The sequence below is a fragment of the Thunnus thynnus genome, chromosome 16, assembly GCF_963924715.1.
Source record: "Thunnus thynnus chromosome 16, fThuThy2.1, whole genome shotgun sequence".
Classification (NCBI taxonomy): Eukaryota; Metazoa; Chordata; class Actinopteri; order Scombriformes; family Scombridae; genus Thunnus; species Thunnus thynnus.
The window spans coordinates 2,090,510-2,116,466 of record NC_089532.1 but is presented as its reverse complement, the minus strand read 5'-3'; the positions used below and the strand labels follow the sequence as shown (position 1 = coordinate 2,116,466).

The 25,957-nt window shown below is 41.1% G+C and overlaps 1 protein-coding gene across 4 annotated transcripts in view; it reads left to right on the top strand.

Annotated features, from left to right (window-relative positions):
* The window catches only part of LOC137199794 (neuronal PAS domain-containing protein 3), a 373,346-nt gene that overhangs the window by 323,375 nt on the left and 24,014 nt on the right, over nucleotides 1–25,957 (top strand). For all 4 annotated transcript variants that reach the window (XM_067614341.1, XM_067614340.1, XM_067614343.1 and 1 more), the window contains 2 exons: nucleotides 18,249–18,367; nucleotides 23,736–23,929. In XM_067614341.1, the coding sequence (XP_067470442.1) occupies nucleotides 18,249–18,367; nucleotides 23,736–23,929 (313 nt within the window). The remainder of the gene's footprint in view (nucleotides 1–18,248; nucleotides 18,368–23,735; nucleotides 23,930–25,957) is intronic.

Below are 25,957 nucleotides of genomic sequence, written 5' to 3'. Positions count from 1 at the left end.
ACGTGACTGCCTTTCATTCACATTCACACCATCAGACAAGAGAAGCTTGCAGTTAATTGAGAATTTATTTCAATTTTCTTTCATCAGAGGGCAGAATTAGTTAGAAAAACACCCAAATTTCAAAGTCCTTCTGGAAGTAACAGTAATTCTGCCCTCTAGGAAAACACCATAAGTTCTCCATTATTAGCTCCTTGCGGTCTAATTGTCCGCGGCGTCGCCTTATTTCAACATCATAAGTCTTTGATTATTGTTGCTAATTACGCTATTAGCACAATGGAGGGGAATAATTCGTCATAATCGCTCACATTTATCATAATTACCCAAGTTTACAGTCACCTACGTTTAATGTCATTTAGATCGGCCGGCGGCGGCGGCGGCGGCTGCTACCCAAGGACAAACTCACTGACGGTGTGTGTGTGTGTGTGTGTGTGTGTGTGTGTGTGTTTGATGCTGGAGCATGTTTGTATTTGCATTTAAAATGTCACTTGGACTCCAGGACAGGAGACAAAGGTTGAATGTGGCGGGAAACACACACACACACACACACACACACACACACACACACACACACACACACACTTCTTCTCTCACTATTTACTTCACCACTCGTATTTTCTCTATTTCTGCATCACATCAGTGAAACAGTGTGTTTGTTTCGTAATTTATTTTAATCTATTGAGTACAGTTTGTGGATGGACTAATACCTTGATGCTTTTGTAGCCAAATGCAAGAAACACTCGAACAGATTCGTTCTTAAAAGGCAAAATTTATGATTTAAGAAAATTTGTGTCTTTCATCAGTTTTCTCTGAGGTGCGAATAAAATTTAGTTCAGAGATAATCTGCTTCCTTCACAAGAGAATCATAATGTCTTAATCTGAATGGATTTGGAGTTTAAATAGATCAACTAAAATAAAATATATAACTACAGTAATGTTCACCGTATCATCGTCACCACGGCTGCCAGTTTACCAAGAGCGTTTCCAGATGTGTTGATGTTTATGTCAGCAGCAGTAAACAGCTGGTTCTCTGTCCAGCATCATGTGACGGTGTAACATCAACCTACTGTAGGCTGAAACAGTCATATGAGTCATGGAGCGTTTTGCTTCAGAAAGATGTTTTTTAGCATCTAACTTCATGTCAAAGTGTTTCCTCTTTATTTCAGTCACAGTGCAGCTGCTGCTCTGATAGATTCATGTAGATTAATATATAGATTCAGTTCTTCTAATACGACGACCGACACTGATCTGTGAATGAAACTCGCAACACAAACGCGTCGATGATGAAATCTCTGATGAAAGCTCCTCGTGAACAGCTGACGTTCATCAGGCTGAAAACTAAAGATTTACTTTGAGTTTGTGACGTCAAGAGAGTTTGTTGTACAAGCGAAAGTTACAGAAACATAACGCCAGGTTCAGACTCCATGACGACTGGCCTGATATCACCCCGACCTATCAGACGCCCAGTATTTGTATTTGTATCTGTATTTGTTGAGGCAGAAAAATTATTTGTATTTGTATTCGAATAAAAGTGGAAAGAGGCTTAAAAATCCTGTTTTTGTATTTATTACACTTTTAATTTTAGAAAATTAAAGTGTTTATGACTAAACTACGTTATGAAGGAGGTCCCCACACCAGGTCTCCAACTGGAGTCTCCCAGATCATAGACGACTGCGCTGACTACTGAACTAAAACTTTATTCATCGCCTCATTGCAGACAGACCTCTACCTATTTATACACCCATAACTCAGAGACAGCACAGCGTGTAACGTGTAGGGAAGAACTTCAAAGGTGATTCTTGCTTTGCACTTTTCATTTATTGCCTATTTTTTACAACCTAACTTTGTGGAAAGGAGAAGAGGAACAACAGGTTATGCAGAGTCCCTTGGGAACACTTTACATGTGTCAGTATCTCAGCTTTATCTCTGGGGAACACCCCAAACTCCAGGAGTGACGTCCAAATAAGGAAATGTGCGTCATGTAGCAGGTGGATGTGACTCCCCTCGTTGAGACCTGCTGATACACGACCTGCGTGCTGGTATTTGACATGGGTTTTTTTTTCTTCCTGAAAACAAATAATTTAAAAAATATTTGTATGAAACAAATATTTGTGAAAAAACCCCCACTATTTGTGCTTTGCCGAATAACGTATTAGTATTCGGGCACACCCCTAGTGTAGAGAATGAAAATAGCTATCGGGTGCAACAGTTGATGGTTTTATCCTGTGTATGTGTATCATAGTGGACGACAACCGGACGCCACATCCTGACAAAATTGCACAAATTGTTCTTCTGCACAAACCTGAGGAATAACGTTGTTGGTGCTGCTCCTGCTGAGAGGTGGAACGGTGAAACAGACGATAGGTTTGCGGCGCTATGGCAACCAGTCAGCCAGAGTCAGACGCCACTGTTTGTTTACATTCTTGCTCCTGGAAGTCAGTTCCTGACACCTTCCTCCGATGACATCACACAGGTCATGAAAGACAGCAAACTATGATTGGTCTGTCATGTCTCTGAATTTATGACTTTATAATTAATTTGACAGATAGTGACATCTTATCAGACAAAAAATATTGTGTTGTGTCTTTGTGCTGTTGTATGTTTTGATTGCAATGGACTACAGATGCAAATTAGCTTCAAGCTAGCTTTGGTGCAGTGCATCATTTATGTTTAATACTGCACACTGTCCTGTTCAATAAATCTAATCAAATCAATATCTAAAACACTGAAGAAGAGAATGAAAACAGGACTGTTGAAACTGTGAATACAGACGCCGTGCAGACAGGAAGTGACGTGTTTGCTTCAGTAACGTGTGCAGGTTTTAACTGTACAGCTGCAGCCTCGACTCTGCTGGAACATGAAGCCGTTCTGCCTTTTTAATCAGACCTGCTAAATGATTTCCATACAGCAGATCCTCTAAACTCCACACTCACTGGGAGAATTAGTCACAATGGATTTAGCCAAAGTGCTTAAATTAATTAAATCAGTGTCATGAGTTTTTTTTTTTTTTTTGAAGAAAAGCAATAAAAACCACTTGAGGCAAACAAAGAACTTTTTTCAGAGGCGAAGGATCATTACTAAAGCAAAATTATCCGTTTGGTTAAGTTTTATTGAACCGCCGTCCGCTCGCCGCCGCCTCTCTAAATGGAATCTTTAGAGTACACAATAGCCAATCACGGGCTATTATTATTAGAGTTTTCTAATTAGGCTTCTTAACGAGGACGGGGGCTGTTTACAATGGGAGCTGGAGCTGTTCAGATAACAACAGCAGAGGACAGGGCGGCTCCGGACGACAAATAAAGCGCTCCTCTCTGCTATATCTGTCTGTCACAGCGGCGATAACACGAGGAAACTTCTTCAAGGTCCAAGACTCAACTTTTAATTTGTGGACAGACAGAGTGTGTGTGTGTGTGTGTGTGTGTGTGTGTGTGTGTGTGTGCTTAATAAAGTTTAAAGAGAAGGGCATTGTGTTACACATGATGAAGAGGTGTGTGTGTGTGTCCTGGTGGTGTCAAATTAGGAGTGTGTGTTTAAGTTTGAGCATGACGCAGAAACCAGGAAGGAGGGAAGTTTTATGACTTGATCTTTTCATGTCTCTTTCATGCATCTCGATCAGATCCGGCAGCAGGTCTCCTTCTAAATCCTCTATTAAAGTAGTTCTCATGTAAAACGACACGTGTGCGTCTGTTCCGTCTGATCAGAGACAATAAGTCGTAGTTTGTGTTCTTCAGAAGCCGGTAGCAGCTTCTTCACAGACGCGTTTGTAAAAAAAAAAAAACAGTTAGCGGCTCGATGAACACGGCCGCCGCCTCTCCTCACGCTCGCCTCTGATTACGGATGCTAATCTCTTCAGTCCCTCCATCTGTCCCTCTCTCTCCTCCGCCGCCGCCGCCGCCGCCTGGATTCAATTACACCAAACACACTCATCTCTCTGTTATCCTGCGCCCTCTCTCTGTTTCCTCTTCTTCCTTGTTCGTTTCTTCTTCTTCTACCTCTACCTTTTCTTTCTTGTTTGGTCGTCTTTTATCTGGGGACGCTACTGTTGTCTGGCCAAACACGAACAGAGGGAAGAGGAAAGAGAGAGAGAGAGAAATTAAAAGAGGAAATAAAGAAAGACAGACTGAGAGACACAAAGGAGGAAAGAGAGAGAGATGAAAGATAAATTTAACAGAGAGTTGGAGTGTAGACAAGCTTTGATAGACTGAGTTTGAAAACCAGCTGCAGCCATTTTTTAAAAAGTTGCTTCTTGTCACTGAACCACTAACTTCTGTTAAAAATATTTAAGCACATTTAAGTTTGTATTTTAGACGTTTTGGGTGTTTCTCAAAGCGTATTACTCCAATCTTGCACAGTGTTTTTAAGCGGATGATGATGCTAACATGCATACAATTAGCATGTTAGCATTCTATTATAGCTATTATAGCAGACCCACACATTTAGCATTGTACACCTATAACATCGTCAGACTCATGATGGACAGTTAAAAAAAACAAAAAACTTCCTTGTCAAAACCTGGTGCCTACATTACCCAGAATGCAACTCTACTGTATGGATTTGGGTGTGTTATGCTAGTAGCAGCTAACGTAGCCTGGAGCTGCTAGATGAGGAGCTACAGAGGACTGATAATGACGCTGACTCATGTGACATCACTTGATTCAGTTGATCCTCTGCAGACACAAAAGGCTTTTTACTACTTTTTTACACATATGCAGTTTTATTCCTCAGACGTTTAACAGACTTTGATGTGTAAAATCAGAGGAGTTCCCCTTTAATACGAGTTTATATTATTTCTGTCTGTTCTTCCCAGGAAAAAAAATTAAATAAATTGTTGGAGTTTCCCTTTTAAGAGAACTGAATACTGTGATGGTGTCCTGTTTATTCCTGTAATAATGTATTTGCATGAATGTGCTTTCAGATAGAGAACAGTTTCTCTCTGCATCTTCTGCCCGGCAACACCAGTAATATACAGTGACTTACTGCAGCATGTTTATATAATAACTAATCTCATAATCTTGTTGACTTATTCATTGCTCACATACTGTAGTTCATGATTTAGTGTATAAATTTAGCCGTAGAGTTCTTCTTCTTCTTGTACTGCTTCTTCTTCTTCTGTCTCCGTGCTGCTGCTGCTGCTGCTGCTGTATATCACGGCTCCGGTCTTTTGAAGTTTTATTGGACTAAATGGATGAAATTCTTACTCGTGATGCTCAGAAAACTTAATATATTGTTCTACAACCATCTCTTTTAAAAGTGGGCCAGTCACATGACCTGCACATCTACCTGTGTCCAACATCGCCCAGCATGTTTTCTGTTAGCTTAACATCCTGAGCTGAAGTCATGACATCACTTCCTGTCTAGCCTCCGTTCCACTAGTTCTGTGACTCAACACGATCTGTATTTATGAAAAAAATGAAGCGTGTTCCTGGAGTTTACTTTACATATTCAAAGAAAGCTCGACTCCACTACAGCGAGAAGTGATTTTTGGTTGAAAAACCTCTAGGACTTATGGGAAACAGAGTTTGTTAAATGCTGCTTAAAGATATTTGATAGCTTTTCAACCATATAAACATACAGGCTGGATTTTTATTTATTAGCAGAGTTACAAACGTTGATGAGTACATGTTGCTAATGTTGCTAATCCAAAGCTAAAAACTAGCTTCATGTTCTTAATGCAAGTTTATTATTAGTCTTCTGTGAACAAACAAACCAGAGTCACATGATGTCGGCGTCTTCCTCCAGCAGTGTGACGAGGACCGGAGAGACCGATGTTTGGAAGCATCCTGTCGTGTTTGTGTTGTAGTTTGATGGATTCGGTGTTTGTCTTCCGGCCGAAGGTGTTTTCAGTGTAAATGCCACAGGAGGAGCCGCCGGACGCTGCGTTCAGACGTCCGTACTCTCGCTGGGAAATCTGATATTTGTGGTATTTGTTTTTTATTTGTTTATTTCACACACACTTGACACACACACACGGAGCTTCACGACTGCATGTTTCCCATGTGACAGATCTTTTTTTTTTGTCTTTTTACATCAATAATTTGTTGTTTGTTTGTCTGTTTGTTGCTTTAGTCAATTCCCGTTGCATCCCAGCATCTTTTTTCTGTATTTAAAACAGACAGAGCATGCCCTGCTCCTGTGTATTTACTGTCTTATTCTCATGTCTTTGCCTTCCTTGTTGTTTCTTTTCTCTGTCCCATTTCTCTTGATTTTACTTGAGATTTATTTTTCCTGCTTTATCTTTTGTCTTGTTTTATATCTTTGTACTTTTATTTTTACATTTCTTTGTTTTCTTCACTTTTTTTCTCTTTGTTTTTCTGAACATCTTAACTTTGAGTTGTTTTTTTTTGAGTTGCATTGTGTGTTTTGATTTTAGCAATTTAGTTTCAGCTCGTTTCATGGCTCAAGCTGCTGGATCCTACAATTCCCATGATGCAACTCAGTGGCATCTTACTGTTAGAGCCTCCCTGCCTGGCGAGCACGTCTCTCGAACTCATCACCTTCGCTTTGTAACGAAGGCTTTTTGTACTAATAATTTCCAATCTGAGATAACCCTGATGACATCACTGTGACATCATCAGGGGTTTTTTTTTTTCTGTCAGACTTGACAAAAGCTCCTTAAAGACGTCGTTATAAAACAGGTGGAGGACTAATCAAGACGACTAAACTGAACTTCGTGTGTAAACTCGGCCTCTCTTTGTGTTTCCCTTCATCTTTCTAATTCTCTTTATCTAATAACTCTCCGTCTTCGTCGTGCTCGCTTTTCCCTTGTTTTCTCTCTTTCTCAATTTCCACACCTCCCTCCCTCCCTCCCTCCCTCTTATTCGCGCTTTCCGTCACTCTTTCTTCAATCACGTTTCTCTCCGTCTCTGGAAGTAATTATGCAGGTTGCAGATACACCCAATTACTTATTATCTCCCTATTGTGTGTGGGTGTGTGTGTGTGTGTGTGTGTGTGTGTGTGTGTGTGTGTCGTCATGACCTCTGACCTTGTTCAAAACAAAGACGAGCTGTCAGTCTCGTCGTCCGTATCAGAGAAAACAAATTGTCTTTTAATTTTCTCTCCACTTCACTCCCTCCATCCCTCCCTCCTCCCCCCCCCCCCCCCCCCCCCCCAATCATTAATACACGACATGGCCAAAAGTATGCGGACACCAATCAACCAACCAGCCGATGAAGCTGGAGTTCCCCCTCTTCTTCTTCTTTCTTTTAGTCGCTTGCTGTCTTTTTCCGCAGGTAGATCCGTTCCCAAAAGAGGAAGAGGAGAAGCTAAAGCGAGCTTAGAGAAGCCTTAGTGTCCCGTCACAGAGAGATCACTGAAGAGGAGAGAGGAGAGTATGGGGGAGGGGAGGAGAGGGGGGGGGGGGGACAAAGATGAGACGGAGGAGAGGTGGGGTGTCTCTGTGGAGGAAAGACAGGGGGAAAAAAAGGAGAGAAAGAAAGCCGGGATCAAGGCGTCTCCAGACTATTAGAGCGCTGTTTGATTTGAGCTCATTGTCCTGATAAGACTGTCAAAATGAAAATCTTTTTTTTTTTTTATCACTGCAGGGTGGAGGAGGAGGAGGAGGAGGAGGAGGAGGAGGATGGGAGGAACAGGGGGAGAGGAAGTGATGGTGGAGAGGTAATGATGAGAGGAAATAAGGAAGGGAAGGGAGGGAGGAGGAAGAGGAGGAGGAGGAGGAGTGGTTTTTACCTTTCTTTACCTTTGGTTCCCAGGCTTTTGCATTGTGGGAAAAGGCTTTGAGGAAATCTACCATCTCACACACACTTAACTCTGCTTTCAAATGTGTGTGAAACAAGTACTCAGATCGTTTTACTAAAAGTACCGATAGCACTGTGTTAAAAAAAAAAAAAGCCCTGCATTGAAAAAAAAAGTAAAAATACAGAAGTATTATAATGAAAATGTACTTAAAGGATCCAAACCGACAATGAACTGATCGACTATTAAAAACACGTCAGTGCGTCACATCGCCGCACTGGGTCACATGTTCCTTCATCATGAAGAGTTTGGTCTCGTTAGTTTGTTTAGAAACGGCTCCAAAGACTAATAACAGCATCGTGTTTTCAGTCTCTGGAGAGTAGTTCTGTGTAAGGAAGACGCTACTGAGCATGTGCAGGAACACGGTTTCTGTTTACAGCTTGTTGTGCTGCAGATCACAACCTCTTGACTTTGCTCTGATGTTTTTTACAGTGTAGAACCTCCTCCGTCTCGTTTCTGTTCTCCTCCTTTTCTCCACACCTCCTTCTCTTCTTCCTCCTCTCTGCACCTACCCACCTCTTCCTCCTTGTCCCTTTAACTCCCCTCCCATTCTCCATCTTCCTCCCTCACACACCTCCCTCTTTTTTTCCCCTCCTCTTATTTTTCTCCTCCTTTCTTTTCATTTTTTCCTCCTTTTATCATCGTCCTCATCTTTCTCCTCCTCCTCCTCCTCCCTGTACTTTCCCTCCTGCTCGTCTGTTTGCTCTCAGTCCTTCTTCTCCTTCTTTTCTTCGTCTCTTTCTTTTTTACCTTCTCCTCTTTTTCTGCACCATCATCAGCTTATCCTCTTCCTTTCTTTCCTCCTCTCCTTCTTCCTCTCCCCTGCTCCTTCCTCCCTCTTCCTCATCATCTCCAAAACCATCCTCCTCCTCACCTTCATCCTCCTCTTTCTACCTTGTTTGTCTTTTTCATTTTTTTCTTGCTCCTCTTCTTTTTACTTGTACCTTCAACTCTCTTTCTCCTCATCTCCCTCTCTATCCTTCTCCTCCTTTCTTACTCCTCTCCTTTCTGTCTCTCCTCTTCCTCCTCCTTCTTCCTCTCCCTTGTCTTTTTTCATCCCCCTCCTCCTCTCCCTACCTGTACTACCTCCTCCTCCTCCTCCTCCTTCTGTAAACCGAAAAATTATTCTTCCTGACACAATTTGTCAAATCCTGCCTGATAGGAAACACATTCTATTCATAAGGCAAGTCTCGCCTCCTCCCTCTTCCTCCTCCTCCCTCCCTCCCTCCCTCCCTCCTCCTCCTCTTCCTCCTCCCCCCTTCCTCCTCCCTTGACGGTAGCAATTCAATTACAGCCGTGGAGGCGATAGTGAGCTGGAGAGGCAGGAATATGACAGGACAGTTACAGAGTGTTTACACAATTAAACTTTCACTGACAATACTCTCTCTCTCTGTGTGATGAATGCCTCGCACGACTGCTGCTCCGCCAGCGTGTGTGTGTGTGTGTGTGTGTGTGTGTGTGTGTACAGTATATTTAGACTATATATATATACATACATACATATATATAGGTGTGTGTGTGTCCGTGCAAGTGAGCAAGCGACGGCACATTTGTCATGATTGCGTCTCGCCCACCGCCTCTATGATCTCCCTCAGTTCCTGCTGTTGCATTGTGGGTAAGAGGATGTGGCGGCGGGAGGAAGTAATGGAGGAGCGAGAGAAAAGGAGGGAAATGATAGAGGAGGAGGAGAGGAGGAGAAATTATCATAAAAATGGGAGACAGAGAAGTTTGTGTTGTGCTTCCTGCAGGATCGTCGCTGTGATTTTAAAGGAATAGTTCAACATTTTTGGGAAATGTGTTTATTTACTTTATTTTTGGGGAGTTAGATGAGTAGAATAACAATGTGTGAACAGCTAGTCTGGCTCTGCTGGTCGTGCATGGAAAGCAGCTGTGCATTCTTCTTTATCAGTCTAGTTAACCAGATGTTCATTTGCAAAACTAACTGTTTTCTCTTGTAAAAACTGAAAAATACAGTTTAAAAATACTTCTGATAAAGTACAGTATATATTTTAAGATTTTTCTTTATTTTTTTATGTTTCTTGAGGGCTTTGAATTGATGTATTTTCTGTTTTTATGCCTTTCTAAACTCAGATTTGTGTCAAAGAAGACGCATCACTCATTAGAAACATGAAGATGCTTTACAGGAAGTGTTTTCTGACGATACTTCTTACATTTACAACAGACTTTAAAGATGAAGACTAAGTGGTTGCTTTGACAGCTGCGTCCCTAAAGCCGGTTTCAGACTACTGGATTTTTGGGGCTGATTTATCCGTGATCCTCCGCTCCCAACAATCAGAGGAGGAATCTGGTCGGGGACCTCGGTCGGTACCGATGTTCAGCTCAGATTATCCGGTAATGTGACGGGTTTACAGATCCGATTTTAAACCTCCAGAACTGCTCATCAAAGCCGCCTCGGTAATTTCAACCTTGTTGGTGTGGACGGAGGAAAGGTTTGTCAATATTTGGTAAGAACACAACTGCTTATATAATGTGTCAAAACTGATGCAGCAGGACCAGAGATGCCGTCTTGTTCTGTTCTAGTAGCAGCTAATGTAGTCTGGTAACCTCCCTTCTTTCTAACTCTACACCCCCGGATTTTTCTTTTATTTTCAAACGTGTAGTCTTCATCCCTAATTTATCCGATTTCACACACCTCCCTCTGGAGACACAAAAAGACTTCCTATGAGTTTTTACACACATAGAAAACCTGAAGACGCTCTGAGCTGTTTAAAGATTTTAAAGATCCCCTCCAGACATGTTTTAAGACATATAAAAAATACTCCGCTCGGAACAATAATTTGTTTCCGATATGGATTTTCCACAAAAAAAAGTTCAGTTAGAAATTCCTAAAATTACATGTATTCACTTTCTCTGAATCTGTAAATATTGTTGGTCTCCTTCATCACTGTAAAGTCCTTCCTCAGTGTTTGTTAACTGGAGGCTTCAAGTCAGACCAGGATCGGCTTCAGACTAGTTGTGATGTCATAATTCATGCTCGCAGGTAAACTGAGATCCAAGGTGAGATCAGAGAAACGTTCCCTCTTCAGCAGATGAACGTGGAAACAAACAACATCCAACTTTAAGATGAACAGAAATCACACCTGCAGTCTATCCCTGAAATGTTCAGGAACATTTAACCAAGTAACATTTCTGGGAAAACGTCAGTACGGCTGTGTTGTGAATGACAGCAGTAACATTGCAGAAAGACGTTTTCACGTGGAGCGAGCAAACCGATCACAAGACTTGACTCGTCTGTTTTCAACATGGCCGCCGCATCACAAACTTTCTTATATTACAGCTGAACAATAAACACTAAAATATGTTTCTGGAAACATTTGAGGTGAGAAACAGGCGAAGCAGTAACAGAATATTGATTCATATTTGATCAGAACTGCTTAGTTTGACTGTTTGATCTGAGTTTCACCTTCTTCTTCTTCTTCTGTTGAGTTTTATGACGGTTGGCATCTATAAGCGTTGCATTACCGCCATCTGCTGGACAGTCCCTCGTCCCGTCTATTCCAGCGTTGCCATGACGTGTGTGAAAAGACGTGAGATGAAGTAGCCTGAAAGGTTATTCCAGTAATTTACTGGGATCTATGTGTGAAAGAGGCTTTTTATTTACTGGCTCCTGTAGCTGAGAAATGTGGCAGCAAGCGTCGTCTTGACCCTTGTGAACTACATGTAACCAATATTGAAAGCTACTGTAGTACTTGTAGTTTCATTGTGTCCTTTTAAAACTTTTGCTGAGAGCTGAGTTTCTTCTTCTGCAGTTTCCTCTGAGCCACTTAAAGTTGTAAATGACTCATTCATGTGCTACATGCGTCTGCCTTATCTCCCGTATTACTTCCCCACTTGTTAAGCCAATTATATTTGCGTCTTCCTCACTCTGGCGTCGGTTTGTCGTCGTGGCGTCAGCTGGAGGTCACGGTGACCTTGCTGTAGCTCGCTTTGTCTCGCCCCCCCCCTGCACGCCGCCGCCGCCGCCGTCACGTTAGCTAGTTATCAGTCGGACACAACGGGCTCTCTGAACCAGGCAGAGCTATTAGACTGCCTGACAATGATACACCGTCCCGCCGAGACTTCCCCGCAATCACACACACACACACACACACACACGTACACGCGCGCATGTGGAAGCAAACCCTCGGCACTCTGGGTATTGTCCACAGATCACAGGCGTAGGTGAGTTGTTCTTTTTAATTAATCATTTGTCCTTCAAACGGGGGAAAGTTTCCGTGCCGTAGATAATTAGGTCCCAGAGTCGGGCGGCGCGGCGCCGGCAGCCACCTGCTGCCTTTGTAGCGCTAATCTTTGTCTTGTAGGAGCGCCGTCCCCGAAGACGCCACGGCAACGCACGCCCAACCAGCAGAATGAGAAAACACCTCTGAATCCCCACACGCCTCCTCCTCCTCCTCCTCCTCCTCCTCTTCTTCTGTTCATCTTCTTTTTTTCTTCCTCTGGCTCCCAATGCTGCTCTTCCTCTTCCTCCTCCTCCTCCTCTTCCTCCTTCCTCCTCCTTCCCCCCTTTTGTCGTTCTTATTCTGTCTTTTTCCCTTATTATTCCCTCTATTCCCTTCTTCTTCTACTTCTTTTTCTTCTTCTTCTGTTCTTGTTCCCACTCTTCCTCCTCTACCTCTTCTTCTTTTGTGTTCATCTTCTTCTTCCTGTTTTTCTTCTTCTCATCCAGTTCCTTCTGCTGCTCTTCCTCCTCCCTTTCTTCTTCTTCTGTTTGTTTTTTATTGTTCCCTCCACTCCTCTGCTCTCTTTTGCGCTCTTCTCTTTCTCCTCCCTTCTTCTTTTTTCTCCTTATTCTTTTTCTGTTCATCATTTTATCCCTTCACTCCTCCTCCTCTTCTTCTTTTGATCATCATCTTCTTTTACTACCTCCACTCCTCCACCACTCTTCCTCATATTTCTCTTCCCTCTTCTTCTTCCTCACTCCTCTTCTTCTCTTCTTCTGTCCTCTTTTTCATCCAGTTCCCCCTACTCTTCCTCCTTCCACCTTTTGTCATCCTTATTCTGTCTTTTCTCCTTATTATTCCCTCTTTTCCCTTCTTCTTCTACTTCTTTTTCTTCTTCTTCTGTTAGTTGTCTTTTACTTCTTTTCATTTCCCCCACTCCTCCTCCTCCTCCTCTTCCTCTTATTCTCTTCCTTTCAGCATCGGTATGAGCCGCACCAGGCCGTCAACCCATCCGCGTCATCATAAGACGCCATGAGACCGATGACGTCTATATAAGGTGACATTTTCCTTTTTAGGAGGAAGCAGGTTGGTGAAAAGTGAACTTTGCTGCAGGAAACCGCTGGTTTCCAACCACAAGTGGTGTTTACTGTTGCCACGACAACATTTCAAGCGATGGTTTTAACCTAACCAAGTGTTTTTTTGTGGCTAAACCTAACCAGACCTCACTGGTTGCTCTGAGTCGGATGTGTCTACGTTGGATCTAGTTGTGTGTCGTGCGTCTGCGTGAGACGCCAGAGGGACGTGACAAAGCGTCAGTATTTGTCAACCTCTGCTCCTCTTCTACCTTTCCTCCTCTTGTTCTTCTTTTCTTCTTCTTCTGTTTGTCTTTGTCTTCCTTACTATTCCCTCCACTCCTCTGTTTCTTCTTCTTCTGTCGTCTTTTCTTCTCTACTCCTCCTCCGTCTCTTCCTGTTATTCTTTTTCTTTTTCTTCCTGTCCTTCTTCTTTTTATCTTCCTTTTTTTTCTGATTATTCCCTCCACTCTTCCTCTTCTTCTCCTCTCCCCCCCCTGCACCTCCCCCCTTTTTCTTCTTCTTCTCGTTTGTTGTCTTTTTCTTCTTCTTCTCTGCTCCTCCTGCGTCTGTTCTCTCTTCACTTCATTCATGCAGAAATTGTTTAATTGTAAACGAACACAACACACAGCCTTGGAAGTGTGTGTGTGTGTGTGTGTGTGTGTGTGTGTGTGTGTGTGTGTGTGTGTGTGTGTTTCTGCGGGGAAACTAATCCCATTAATTCAAAGTGAATAACAAAGAGAGAGAGAGAGAGAGAGAGAGAGAGAGAGAGAGAGGGTCCTGCTCCCCTGTCGTCCATCCGTCCTCCCTTTCTTCTGTTTCCTCCCTCCATCATCATTATTCCTCCGTCAGATCGGCGGCTGATTTCCTGGAGGACCGAGAGAGAAGTGAACGACTGACGGAGGGATGGAGGGATGGAGGGAAAACAGGGGGGAGGAGAGAGAAAAGGAGGAGGAGGAGGAGGAGACAAAGATTTGTAGCCTTGTGTTTGTTTTCTTCCCTCCTTTCCTCCTTTTTCTCCATCCCTCTTTCAATTGTTATCCTTCTCTCTCTCTTCTTTGTTTTCATCTTTATTTTTATTCTTTTTCTCCTTCTGCTCATCCCTCTTTCCTCCTGTCCTTCATTTCCATCTTTCCATCACCTTTTTACTCTCTTTTTTCCTTCACTTTGTCTCTCTCTCTCCATCTCTTCCTTCTCTTCTTTCTTTCCATCCCTTTTGTCCTTTTCTCCTTCTACTCTCCTCTTCACTTTCTCCATTTCCTGCCATCCCTCTTTCTACCTTTCTCCATCACTCTTTTGTTTTTCTCTCTACCTCCCTCCCTCTCTCTCTCCACCTCTTCATCCTCATTTCTTTCCATCCTCCTCTTTTTTCTTCTTCTCCATCTCTTCTTTGCTTTTCCCCACTTCTCCCTCCCTCTCTTTCTTCCTCTTTATCGTTCTCTTCTTCTTTCTTCTCTTCTTCTTCTCCTTTCTCATCACTCCTTTTCTCCTCCCTTTCTCCCCTTTTTCCTCAACAGTCTTTTTTTCTTCTTTTCCACCTCTCCTTTACTTGTTCAAGCTCCTTTTTTTATTTTTCCTCCCCCTCTCCCTCTTTCCCTTTTCCATCATGTGTCCGTCCTTTTCTTCTTCTTCTTTCAATCTGTTCCTTCTCTACTTCTTCTTCTTCTTCTCTCATGTCCATTTCTTTTCTTCTTCTTTTCCTCCTTTCTGTCTTTTTTTCTGTCTCCTCTCTCGTTTTCTCTCCATCTCTCTATTTCTCACCCCCCCCCCCCCCCCCCCCCTCTCTCTCTCTTCAAGGACATTTATATTATAAAGGATGAATTTGCATATTAATTCATTTCTTTCAATGTTTTCAGATTAGACGTTGTCAACACGTATCAGCGCTGATCAAACCACCGCGTCCACCAGAGACCTGAGAGTGTGAATGAGTGTGTGTGTGAGTGTGTGTGTGTGTGTGTGAATGAGTGTGTGTGTGTGTGTGTGTGTGTGTGTGTGTGTGTGTGTGTGTGTGTGTTAGGGGAGTTGCGTTCAGGAAAGAGGGAAAAAAAAAGGAGTTAGAAAAGAGGGAAAGCAACGAGCTTCACAGTGTTCAAACACACACACGAGCACACACATGTAGCATGAACATAAATACACACACACATAAACATATTTACACGAGAGAGAGAGACGGAGAGAGAGAGAGACAGAGAGAGAGAGAGAGAGAGAGGAGGATTTGCGTTACAGTTTTTCTCGTTTGCTTGAACACATTTGTCCGTTCACACAGGCCGAAACTGAAAGTTGCTGCACCAAAGTGACGTTAAAAACATGCAACAAAAGCAAATATTTCCATCAAACAGCTCACCTTGTTGTCATATTAATATATTCTTTCAACAAAATACAGCTGTTAATATGAGCTGGTTCCCAACTCGTCACATATGGAAGCTTGGTCAGGACCTCGCGGCGCCACTTTTTAACGCACTGGTACCACTTTAGCATCATTCTTCAACATGCAGTATCACGGCAGTCACTGTTAAAAATATTTTATGGTGTGACGTGGTGGTTAAGGTCTGGTTAGGTTTAGGCACAGAAACCACTTGGTTAGGGTTAGAGAAAGATCATGGATTAAAATAAAAGAAAATAAAAAAACGGTGAGGTGGTCCACGTTGGTGGTCAATGTTGCAACCGCTCCACCTCCTAATAAGAAATAAGTCAGCTTATATAGATGTCATGTGAAGGATGTCACTTCAGAAATGTTGATATGATATTATTGTTGAAATGTTAATATGCTCCGTATTACAGGTGTTGAAATGTACATATTCAACATATCAGCACATTCAACAGGTTTGCAGAAACATAACAACAATGCCAACATTTTATTCTGGCGACCAGGCTGAAATTTGTCACTTTATATAAACATCATCGGTCTCATGGCGTCTATTTCAGACGTTGTAGGAGTTGATCAGAAGTCTATAGGACTACCCAATACGTTAAAAATGATGCTAAATGCCTGTTGCCTGCTGTATGCTGTCTGCCTGTTCCACTGGTTGATACTTTACATAGTTATAGTACGAGCAGCCATATCACAGCATGAACTGTATTCTTTTCTCCAGATAAAAGCTGCACCTTTTACACTTTTTTTGAGATGAGATTCTTGTGTTCAGGTCTTTTTGTGCTCATGAACTGTTGATGACATGTGAGACCTACATTAAGAACCTAGACTAGACAAATCCAGACGTTCATTATGGTGCAGATTTTGTTCTGCATCCTTTTCTTCACTTCAAGAATTTAGAATTTTAGAAAGTAAATTTTTTATTGTAAAGCATCAGATTTTTCCATCTTGTCATTTCTATACTTTAAACTCAGAAATGCTGAATATTATACATAAAAACTTTGAAACACTCAGAAGTTCACATTAAGTCTGTTGGTTCCTGGCGATTAGGTCACACGTTCTCATCAACATTGCATTGGATGTTTTCCCTCGCAATGCACCAAAGGGGAAAAAACCTCCTTTCATGGCGTATCGGTCGCTGCCAGTCCTCTGCACATATTGCCAGGCAACCAGCATTCATGGCCTCCAGGAGGGACATCTGGTCATATGGCCGGTGATCATATACCTTCCATCTCCAAGCAGAGAAGAATTCCTCAGTCGGGTTCAGAAAAGGAGAGTATGCCGGGAGGAATTACATCATCATACGAGGCTGAGCTGCAAACCAACATACATACAGAGTCGTGCCAGGCCTCAACAGCCCTCTCTCTGCAGGTAGAACCAGTCTTTCATTCAGTGTATCAAGAAACGCGATGAGCTGTTCTGTATTGTGTGGACCGATAGTCGGTATGTGGCGAAGGACGCCGTCATTGGAGACGGTGATACTGGCGCTCCTCTGACCTGGCGCTGTAACAGAGGCCCTCTGCCCAATCATGTTCCTCCTCCCGAGAGGTTGAAGCCGACTTCATCCACATAAATGAATATGTGATGTGCTCCTTCAGCTTCAAGCTCCGTTATTCTCCAAGAAAAAAAGCAAATTATTCCAGTTGCATGTGAGTGTATGGAATGACCAGACATTACAATAACACATCTTTACCTGCACATACTGGAGTCTTCCTCCTTCATGATGTCAGAGTTTCTTTGGAGTCAATAGTAGCCAAACTCACACTGTTGATATTTCTAAAAGCTTCCTGATCTGACTGGATTTCATGCAGTCTGATCGCTTTGTTTACCACGACCGTATTTACACCGGCAGCCTTCTGTTCACCACTAACCTCGTGTCTAGACAGCGAGCGTGTCAGATGCGTTTCTCAAGCGCACGTCACCCGCAGCAGATACGCTCTCATTTTAATCTGTGCAGCTGCAGCTCAGGTCTCACGGGTGTAACTGCGACCATTCGTTCATTTACGCTTCACGTCTCCTCTGAATGAGGAAATCTGTCCACACACACATATATATAAATATATATATATATACGTCATCTGAGCCGCTCCGCCTCACAATGACTATACGCCAGCTAGACGGCATCTGTCACACTTTCGGGGCGACTGACATTATGACCTGTTGTGTCGTTTTTCTATAATGTTTCACCACTAGTTGTGCAGTGTGGAATAAAGCTGATTATTTTTATATGAAGTCTCGGACTCTGCACAGAAGACAGAAGCTGAAGTTACAGACTACAGGAGATAATTAAACTTTTTTTTAACATCATTTTTTTCAATGTAAAAAAATATTTATGCATGTAAAACTCGAAGGGTCCTCCTGCCGTCACTCCCTCTGACGGATGGAGAAGTTATGAATATGCAGTCGATTTCTGACAAACGGAGCGTTTCACCTTCAGGTTCGGCCGCTGCTTCGTCACCGGACACACGGAGCGGTGCAAAAATGTACTTCCTGTGTCCGACGTTGTGCTCTGAAGGGTAAAAAGACTTGAGATCGTCATGACATGAGATTATTACGCCTTTCAAACTAAACCGCTCTTCCTTCCTCCCTTAACAAACCTTTCATTTGCGTCTGAACATCCTGCTCCTGTTGTCTTTCTCCTTCTTGACGTGTTTTGACATTTTACCGTGTGATTGATACGAGCTGCGTCGAGATGATTGACGGTTTGACAGCACCTGCGATTGGCCGACTGTATTTATTAGTTAGGTTTAAGCCATTCTGCTCATGTTTCAGCCCTCGCTACCTTTTGACTTTATGAAGGTTTTCTGTTGGAATTGGAGTGTTTATATGGTTTTTTTAAGGTTCTCTTCATGTTTGTGTGTTTCTGTCCGTCAGTGGAGTCCAGCAGTCCCAGTCTTCTGGCTCCTGATAACACTCTGGAGAGATCCTTCTTCGTCCGGATGAAGTCGACGCTCACAAAGAGAGGAGTGCACATCAAGTCCTCAGGATATAAGGTGAGAACAACTTTCTCAACTCTGGTTCAGACACAAAAGAAAAATAATTATTGCGTTAAAGTTCTAGTTGATTTAATGTTCACAGTGACTCGTTTCAAACTGAACCTGATGAGTTTTTAACAAAAGCTATGAAAGAAATATTTGTTGAAAACCTTTTTTCACAATGAAAACAAGATTAAAACTAAATAAAAAGCAACTTTGTAAATAAGAACAATTTTCTCCAACAAATAAAAACTAAAGGATGATGTGAAAGACAAATGAACTAATCACTGTTTTAATGCAAAGTCAACGAGCTTCATGCTTCATCTGTGGAATCACACGCTGGTCATGATAAAAGAAAAGAAACACAATTTCTAAATCTTCCAATTTCTAAAATGAAAACTAGTTTTAAAACAAAGGAAAATAAAAATGTACAAAAGTTCAGAAAAATCACCTGAAACAGGAAATTAACCTCAAAAAATCTTTAGTGTTGAAAGAAAAACTGATTTTAAAAAAGGTGATGTTGTGATTCTGCAGGATGTACATCTGTAACACACACACACACACACACACACACACACACACACGCACACACACACACACACATACTCTCTCTCCGCATGCAGGTGGGACGACATGGATTAGGTGATCTTAACGATGGTTTTGTATGTACGGATGCTTCTTCCTCTGTGCATAAAGGAAACCTGTGTATGTATACAGTGTGTGTGTGTGTGTGTGTGTGTGTGTGTGTGTGTGTGCTGCATATACAGATCTCAGTCCTATAGGTGTAACATCAGGCCTCTAAGCTCTGTGACCGTCTTTCCGCTCGCAGATCGAGAGGCGGGATTAAAGAGGATTCTCTGGGCTGCCGAGCCTGTGTGTGTGTGTGTGTGTGTGTGTGTGTGTGTGTGTGAGTGTGAGTGTGTGTGTGTGTGTGTGTGAGTGTGAGTGTGTGTGTGCGTGTGTGTGTGTGTGTATCCCGGACTAATACAATCAAGTATGACAGCAGACAGCGGTGGAAAGTCTTCAAGCTGCTGTAACTTTATTGTCAAAGACAAAATGTCAAAAGTTGACAAAAAAAAAATTAATTCCTCAATTCAATGATTCTTCAGTTACATTTATTGTTTATTAAATTATTGTAGAATAAAAACTTACTCAGTGATAAAACTATAAAATGTGATCGATTCGTGATCCAGAAATGCTTTTATATTGTTACTTAAACTTAAATAACCTGTTTGTAAGATTAAGGGCAGAAATGGAAAATAATATTCATATTAAGTATGTTTTAATTAGTGTTTAATCACCTGAAAATAAGAATCGTTGTGTTTTCGTCACCTTAGAATGAGCCTTTATATCTACAGAGGGAGCGGGTCATCTTCCACGGAGCCGCCATGTTTCTACAGTAGCCCAGAATGGACAAACCAAACACTGGCTCTAGAGAGGGAATTTTACGCAATTTTCGCAGCTTGGAAGTGGAGGGAGGAAGGGGACGGAGGAAGGGGAGGGAGGAAGGGGGAGGGGGGGTTTATTCAGTTGGTTGCAACCTGCAGCTTCACCACTAGATGGCACTAAATCCTGCAGACTGCTCCTTTAAAGCAGAGACGTCCTCTCCTCAGTAGAGTAAAGAGAGACAGCTGAACCATCAGTGAAGATTGATGTTTTATTCTCTTACTGTGTGTGTGTGTCTGAGTGTGTGTGTGTGTGTTTTTGTGTGTCTGTGTGTGTGTGTGTGTGTGTGTGCGTGCATGTGTGTGTGTGTGCGTGCGTGTGTGTGTGTAAGTTCCACCTGGCAGACTCAGATCACATGCAAATCACAGCGGAGACACATAAATATTCACCCGCACGCTTGCATATATTTCAGTCTGACACACACATAATGCAGCGTTACAGTTTGTAGTTTTAAAGCCGTCGTGTTGCAGCAGAGCCAGAACGACTTCCTGCTTCCCTTATTAACTAATCTAGAGGCGCCCTTGAGCAAGGCACCTACATTTGCTTGTTTACTGTCAGAGTCTCTGGTCCACACAACATCAAACCTGTCTGATTTACAAGATCAGAAAATCCAAGTTTGGATAAAAGCTGTGGAGCTTCATATGGAACAGGATCCTGGACCTCCCAGATTGGGACCGATTGGGACCGGCACCTGTTTGATTGGATCCTGCACCTTCTTTGTCACTAACAAAATCCATAAATACATTTTGTGTAATATTAAATGTTATCTGTTCTGTCTTTCTTTTATTTCCCAGTGAAGTTACTCATAAATCACCTGTTTGCCTATCTTGGATAATCAGATTTGAACCCTTTCATGCATGGTGTCCACTACAGCGGGCAGATATTTGGAAGCCATCTTGAACCATTTAAGTTGTAGCACCATGTCCCAACTACCAGGTGTTGAACCCCCAAGGTGTCTACAATTCCATCTGAATATCATTTTTGACTCTCTCTGTGATTTTGAGATATTGAATCTTGAAATAAATTCTAAGGTGTAAGGTGGAGGAAATGAACCGAGTAGCTCAGGAATATCTGTTAAATACTTTAGTCTCAGAGAAAAAAAAACAGGTAAAACGTATATTTTTCAACTAAATAAGATGTTTGAAATACTTTTACCAAGTTTTTAATAATATTTTTCTTGTACATTATATCCTGTGACTGAAAATACATCTGTCCACTCTATACTCTCTACTGTTGTTGTTATCTAATGTTCCTATGTGTATTCATACCATTTGCTCTTAGTTAAAAAGATTTCCATTAATCACTTTTTATTCTGTTGAGGCATGGTGCCCACTACAGTGGACACATGTCTGATACAATATATTTTAAAAAAAAGTTACTGACATGATTTTTCACTTGTTTAAGAGTAAAAATAAACAATAAAAAATTATTACTCTGAGACGTCAATCACAGGTCACGCAGTTTAATGTGTGTGTGAGTGTTCGACATGTCAGCTAATGTTACAGCGACAAGGAGGAAACTGCCTGTTAAATGTCACAAAGACAATCACGTTTGTTGCGTTGTTTGTAGAAATCGTGAAACATTGTGTGTAACTCCGTCGAGTAGATTCACCATCATGTAAACAAAACATGACATCACAGCTTGATATGAATCACAGTGACGTCGCTAAACGTATCCATCGTCACTATCAATACATGTTTTTAATGTTAATCTTCATATATGGATATTTGTGCAGGATTGAAAACTTCTGAACACAAAGACAACAAAAAATTACAAAATTTCAATCATCATTTTTAGTATTTTTACATAAAAAGTTTCCTATAGGGGTGTGCCCGAATACAAATACATTATTCGACAAAGCACAAATAGTGGGGTTTTTTTTACAAATATTTGTTTCATACAAATATTTTAAAAATTATTTGTTTTCAGGAAGAAAAATAAAACATGTCAACTACCAGGGTGCAGGTCGGTTACATCACTATCTCAGTGTCTCTCCTCTGCTCCGCTGTGACGTCTATCAGCAGGTCTCAACGAAGGGAGTCACATCCACCTGCTACATGACGCACATTTCTTAATTTGGACATCAGTTCCAAAGTTGGGAGTGTTCTCCAGAGATAAAGCTGAACTACTGACACACTTATTGTAACACTTAAATTTTCTAAAACTAAAAGTTTAATGACAACAAAAACAGGATATTTAAGCCTCTTTCCACTTTTATTCAAATACAAATAATTTTGCTGCCTCAACAAATACAGATACAAATACAAATACTGGGCTCTCTGCACATCCTTAGTATAGCACTACTCATATGCAAAATGATGTCATTTCTGAATAGCCTAACTTGTCCTGCATAACTTTAAGACTCTTCAGAGTTTAGACAAACTCTTTGACTCTCCTACTGTAGATGTGACGTGTAACCAAAGAGGAGGAAAAAAAAGTGGTGACACAGCGTTTTAAAAGACGAGCAAACATTTTTCCCAGACGAGCAGCAGCTGATTAACATTTCCCGCAGATCTGTCGCATCCGACAGACTTCTGAAGCGCCACAAGACTTTAAAGCTCCGGATAATTACACCCTTCACTCTCCCTCCGTCCGTCCGTCTCCTCCTCTTCCTCCCGTTCTCTCCATCCAGTCAGTTCAGGAAAAAGAACAAAAAGAAAGTGAGGTAAAATCCCCCAAAAGGTCGTCATCATTTGTCTTTTTCTGTGTTGACCTCTCCTTATTTTACATATATTATACATACAGACAGAGTTTAATATAGGAAATCAGACCATAATATAAAGGTTGTGATCTGTTTTAGAGCATTTACAAGCTCTGAATAATCATAAATCAGTTTTATTGCGCAAAACAGAAGGAAGCTGAGTCCTGCTGTAGGTCACATGAAACATAAAGAAAAAGAAAATTATGAGCAGGAAGACGTCTATAAAAAATAATGTGATGTTTGATTTGCTGAAATCCCAAAATTCTTCTGTTTAAAGCTCATTAAAATGATGTTTGAAGTGGGAAAAATGAGCGCCAGTTAATTTCTACAGTGAATGAAAAATATGAGGAGATATTATTGATGTTCACTACAGAAATGCACTAAAAGAAAAATTAATTACTTAAAAAAAAAAAAAAGCCTCAGCAGGTCCTGGGATCAGATGTGTTTGCTGTGTGACCAAGTTGCAGAAACATCACATCTCATATTAGTTGTTTGTTGCTTCGATATGAGGAGCTTTAAGACCTTTAAGACAAGATCCAGTGATCACAAACACTGTGTGTTAATACAACCAAACTCACAATATGGTTCTCATTTATGTATTTTTCTGTTTCTGTTGTCAGACAACAGAACACGTATAAAATTTGATCACAGTTCATAAATACCATGTTGACCAGCCGTCATGATCAAGCTGCTGAGCTGCAGATAAAATTATTATTTTACGATGAAATAAACAAATACTCAGGTTAATGACATCAGCTGTGATGTGAGATCGGCTGTACTGACATTTCAAATTTATTTTATGTTAGAAAGCTCTTTGTTTTATTTTTAAGATGCCATTTAGCTTGTTTCTCTAACATTTCTAACAATTTAATCATTTTTTAAATCACATTTCTGTTTAATTCTAGTTTTATGGCAAATTCTGTTTTATCTGTCTTGTGTTTTTTGTGATTCGTTATTGCTGCACGTTGGTCAAAACACTCTGGAAAAAGATTCTTTAATACAGGAATATGGAAACCAACAAGGCTTTTCCAGTTGAATAAGGGTTAAATCAAATAAAAAATATAATGAATTGGAAAATAAGATGTGTCAGTGCACATGAAAATGATCTGGTGATGCAATAAAGAAAATCTACTAAACTAATAATAAACAAACTAATAACCTTTGACCTTTGACCTCATATTTCTCCTCCTGCTGAGGTTAATCCATGTCCTCTCTGAATGTTTGTCTCCTCCCGGTCAGGTGATCCACATCACGGGGCGTCTGCGGATCAGGATGGCGCTCACGCACAGCCGCTCGGTGCCCAATCAGATCATGGGGATGGTGGTGGTGGCTCACGCCCTCCCGCCGCCCACCATCAACGAGGTTCGCATCGACTGTCAGATGTTCGTCACCCGAGTCAACATGGACCTCAAGATCGTCTACTGCGAGAACAGGTAGAAGAAAGGAAACGAGCCGTGTGATGCCACATTTTGAAACAATTCTTTTCTCAACGTACGATGTGAAATTTGTACAGAAGACCAGAGGAGACATAAAAGTCTAATAATAAAAATTCACATATAGGAAAATGTGAAGATCCAAACATAAGTTCAAAGTATTGTGTTCTGTGACTTCAGGTGAGAAAAATATTTAAATTTCTTTCATATTTTTTAACCTGCCATTTCATAATTTCTACATGAAAATATTTGTTACATTTTTAAAGTTAAAATACAAAACCTGGAATGTACGGAAGGCAAGAAAAGACAAAAAAAAGCTACAAGTGAAAACCCAAATGCTGTAATTTTTTTTTTTTTTTCATACAAAATGTTGTATGTTTATATGACAACATACAGTACTGTGCAAAGGTTTTAGTCACTAAAACTAAAGTGAGAAATGTTTCAAAAATAATGTCATGAATAGTTTTAATTGATCAGTTAATTTGATCCAAAGTTGAGTAAACAGCAGAAACTTAAAGTAAATCAATATCTGCTGTGAGCAGCTTCGCCTTTAAACCAGCAGCAGTTCTCAGTGTTTCAGCTACTCGACAGGTCGGTTGTTCCTACATCTTGGAGAAGTCGCAGCAGTTCTTCTTCTTCTGCTGCTTCTGTCTCTTCATGTTAATCCCAGACTGACTCCGTGATGTTGAGATCAGAGTCCATCTGTTGCAGGACTCCTTGTTATTCTTGTTGTTGAACACGGTTCTTAGTTATAACTCTGGCTGGATGTTTGTGCTCGTTGTCCTGCTGCAGAATAAATTGCCTCCCTGATGGTGTTGCATTATGGAGAATAATGGAAATGTCTAAAGTGCCCTAAAACTTTTGCACAATACCGTACTTCCATATTTCCAAACTTTATTTTATTCCACTAACTTTTAAAAAGCTACATATAAACTGTCAAGATTAGAGCTAGAGCAATAAATTAACCATGACAATATTTTGGCTGATATTAGCTTTTTACAGATAAAAGTATCCGTGTACATGTCGGCCAATAAATCACGAATGTTTGTTTACATTATGCATTTGTGAAAAATATCAGTATCTGCCTCCAAAATCCAGGTTTATTGTTTGTTATGCAGCAATTACAAAACAATTTTAGTTGTTGATGATATGCTAAAAAAACAAAAAGTATTTTTCTCACTTATGTCGTCTTTGAGCTTCCATATAATTTTACTTTTTTTTTTGGAATGAGCTTGTTTTACATTCATCTGATCATTTAATTGACTTTTTTTTAGAGAAACTGCTTCTACATATCCAATTTTTCGAGCACCAGTGTGAAATACAAAAAACTCGATTTTACTGACTATTTCTGCATTCATGCTTCATACCTGCTGTTCAAGGGAGGAAAAAAAAAAAAAAAAAAGTTGTCTCCCTTGTCGGAGCTTCTTATTCATGAGGAAGTCTGACCCAATCCTCCCTGGTGAAATATGTCGCTGATGGATCTATCTCCTTCCCTCTGTCCAGATAAAGCAGATAGGCATCAGGATCTCGCTCAGGAGTTAACCGGCCCGACCGGGGAGATTCATATCAGACGGGGAAAAAAAAAATAACCCCTTCATGTTTTATTATAAAAAGAGAGGCGGAAAAAATGATAGTAGACAGATTGCTTTTTTTGTGGGTGGAAAAAGGGACACAATGCAAGGCAGATGATGATATTCAATGCGGAGCGACAGAAATCGTCGCCGCGGCGAACAGACAAGCGTTGCTCCCATTACAGCCCCATTTTGAGGATGAGTTTCTAAGAGAATGAGAAAATGGGAGGATGGGTTTTTCTAAAGAACAGAGTGTGCTGTTATCTGCCTGCCAGACATTAGTCTCTCCCCCCCGACCGTCCTCTATCAGAATGATACCGGGGAAATTGTTCTGTCTATCCTGTGGCAAATTTGTTCAAATTAAACCTTTTAAAGCGGCTCTGTGTTACCTGTACAATAGACAGACAGGCTTCTGTCTCTGTTGTTTGGATATAAAGCTTTTTTTTTTTTTTTTTTT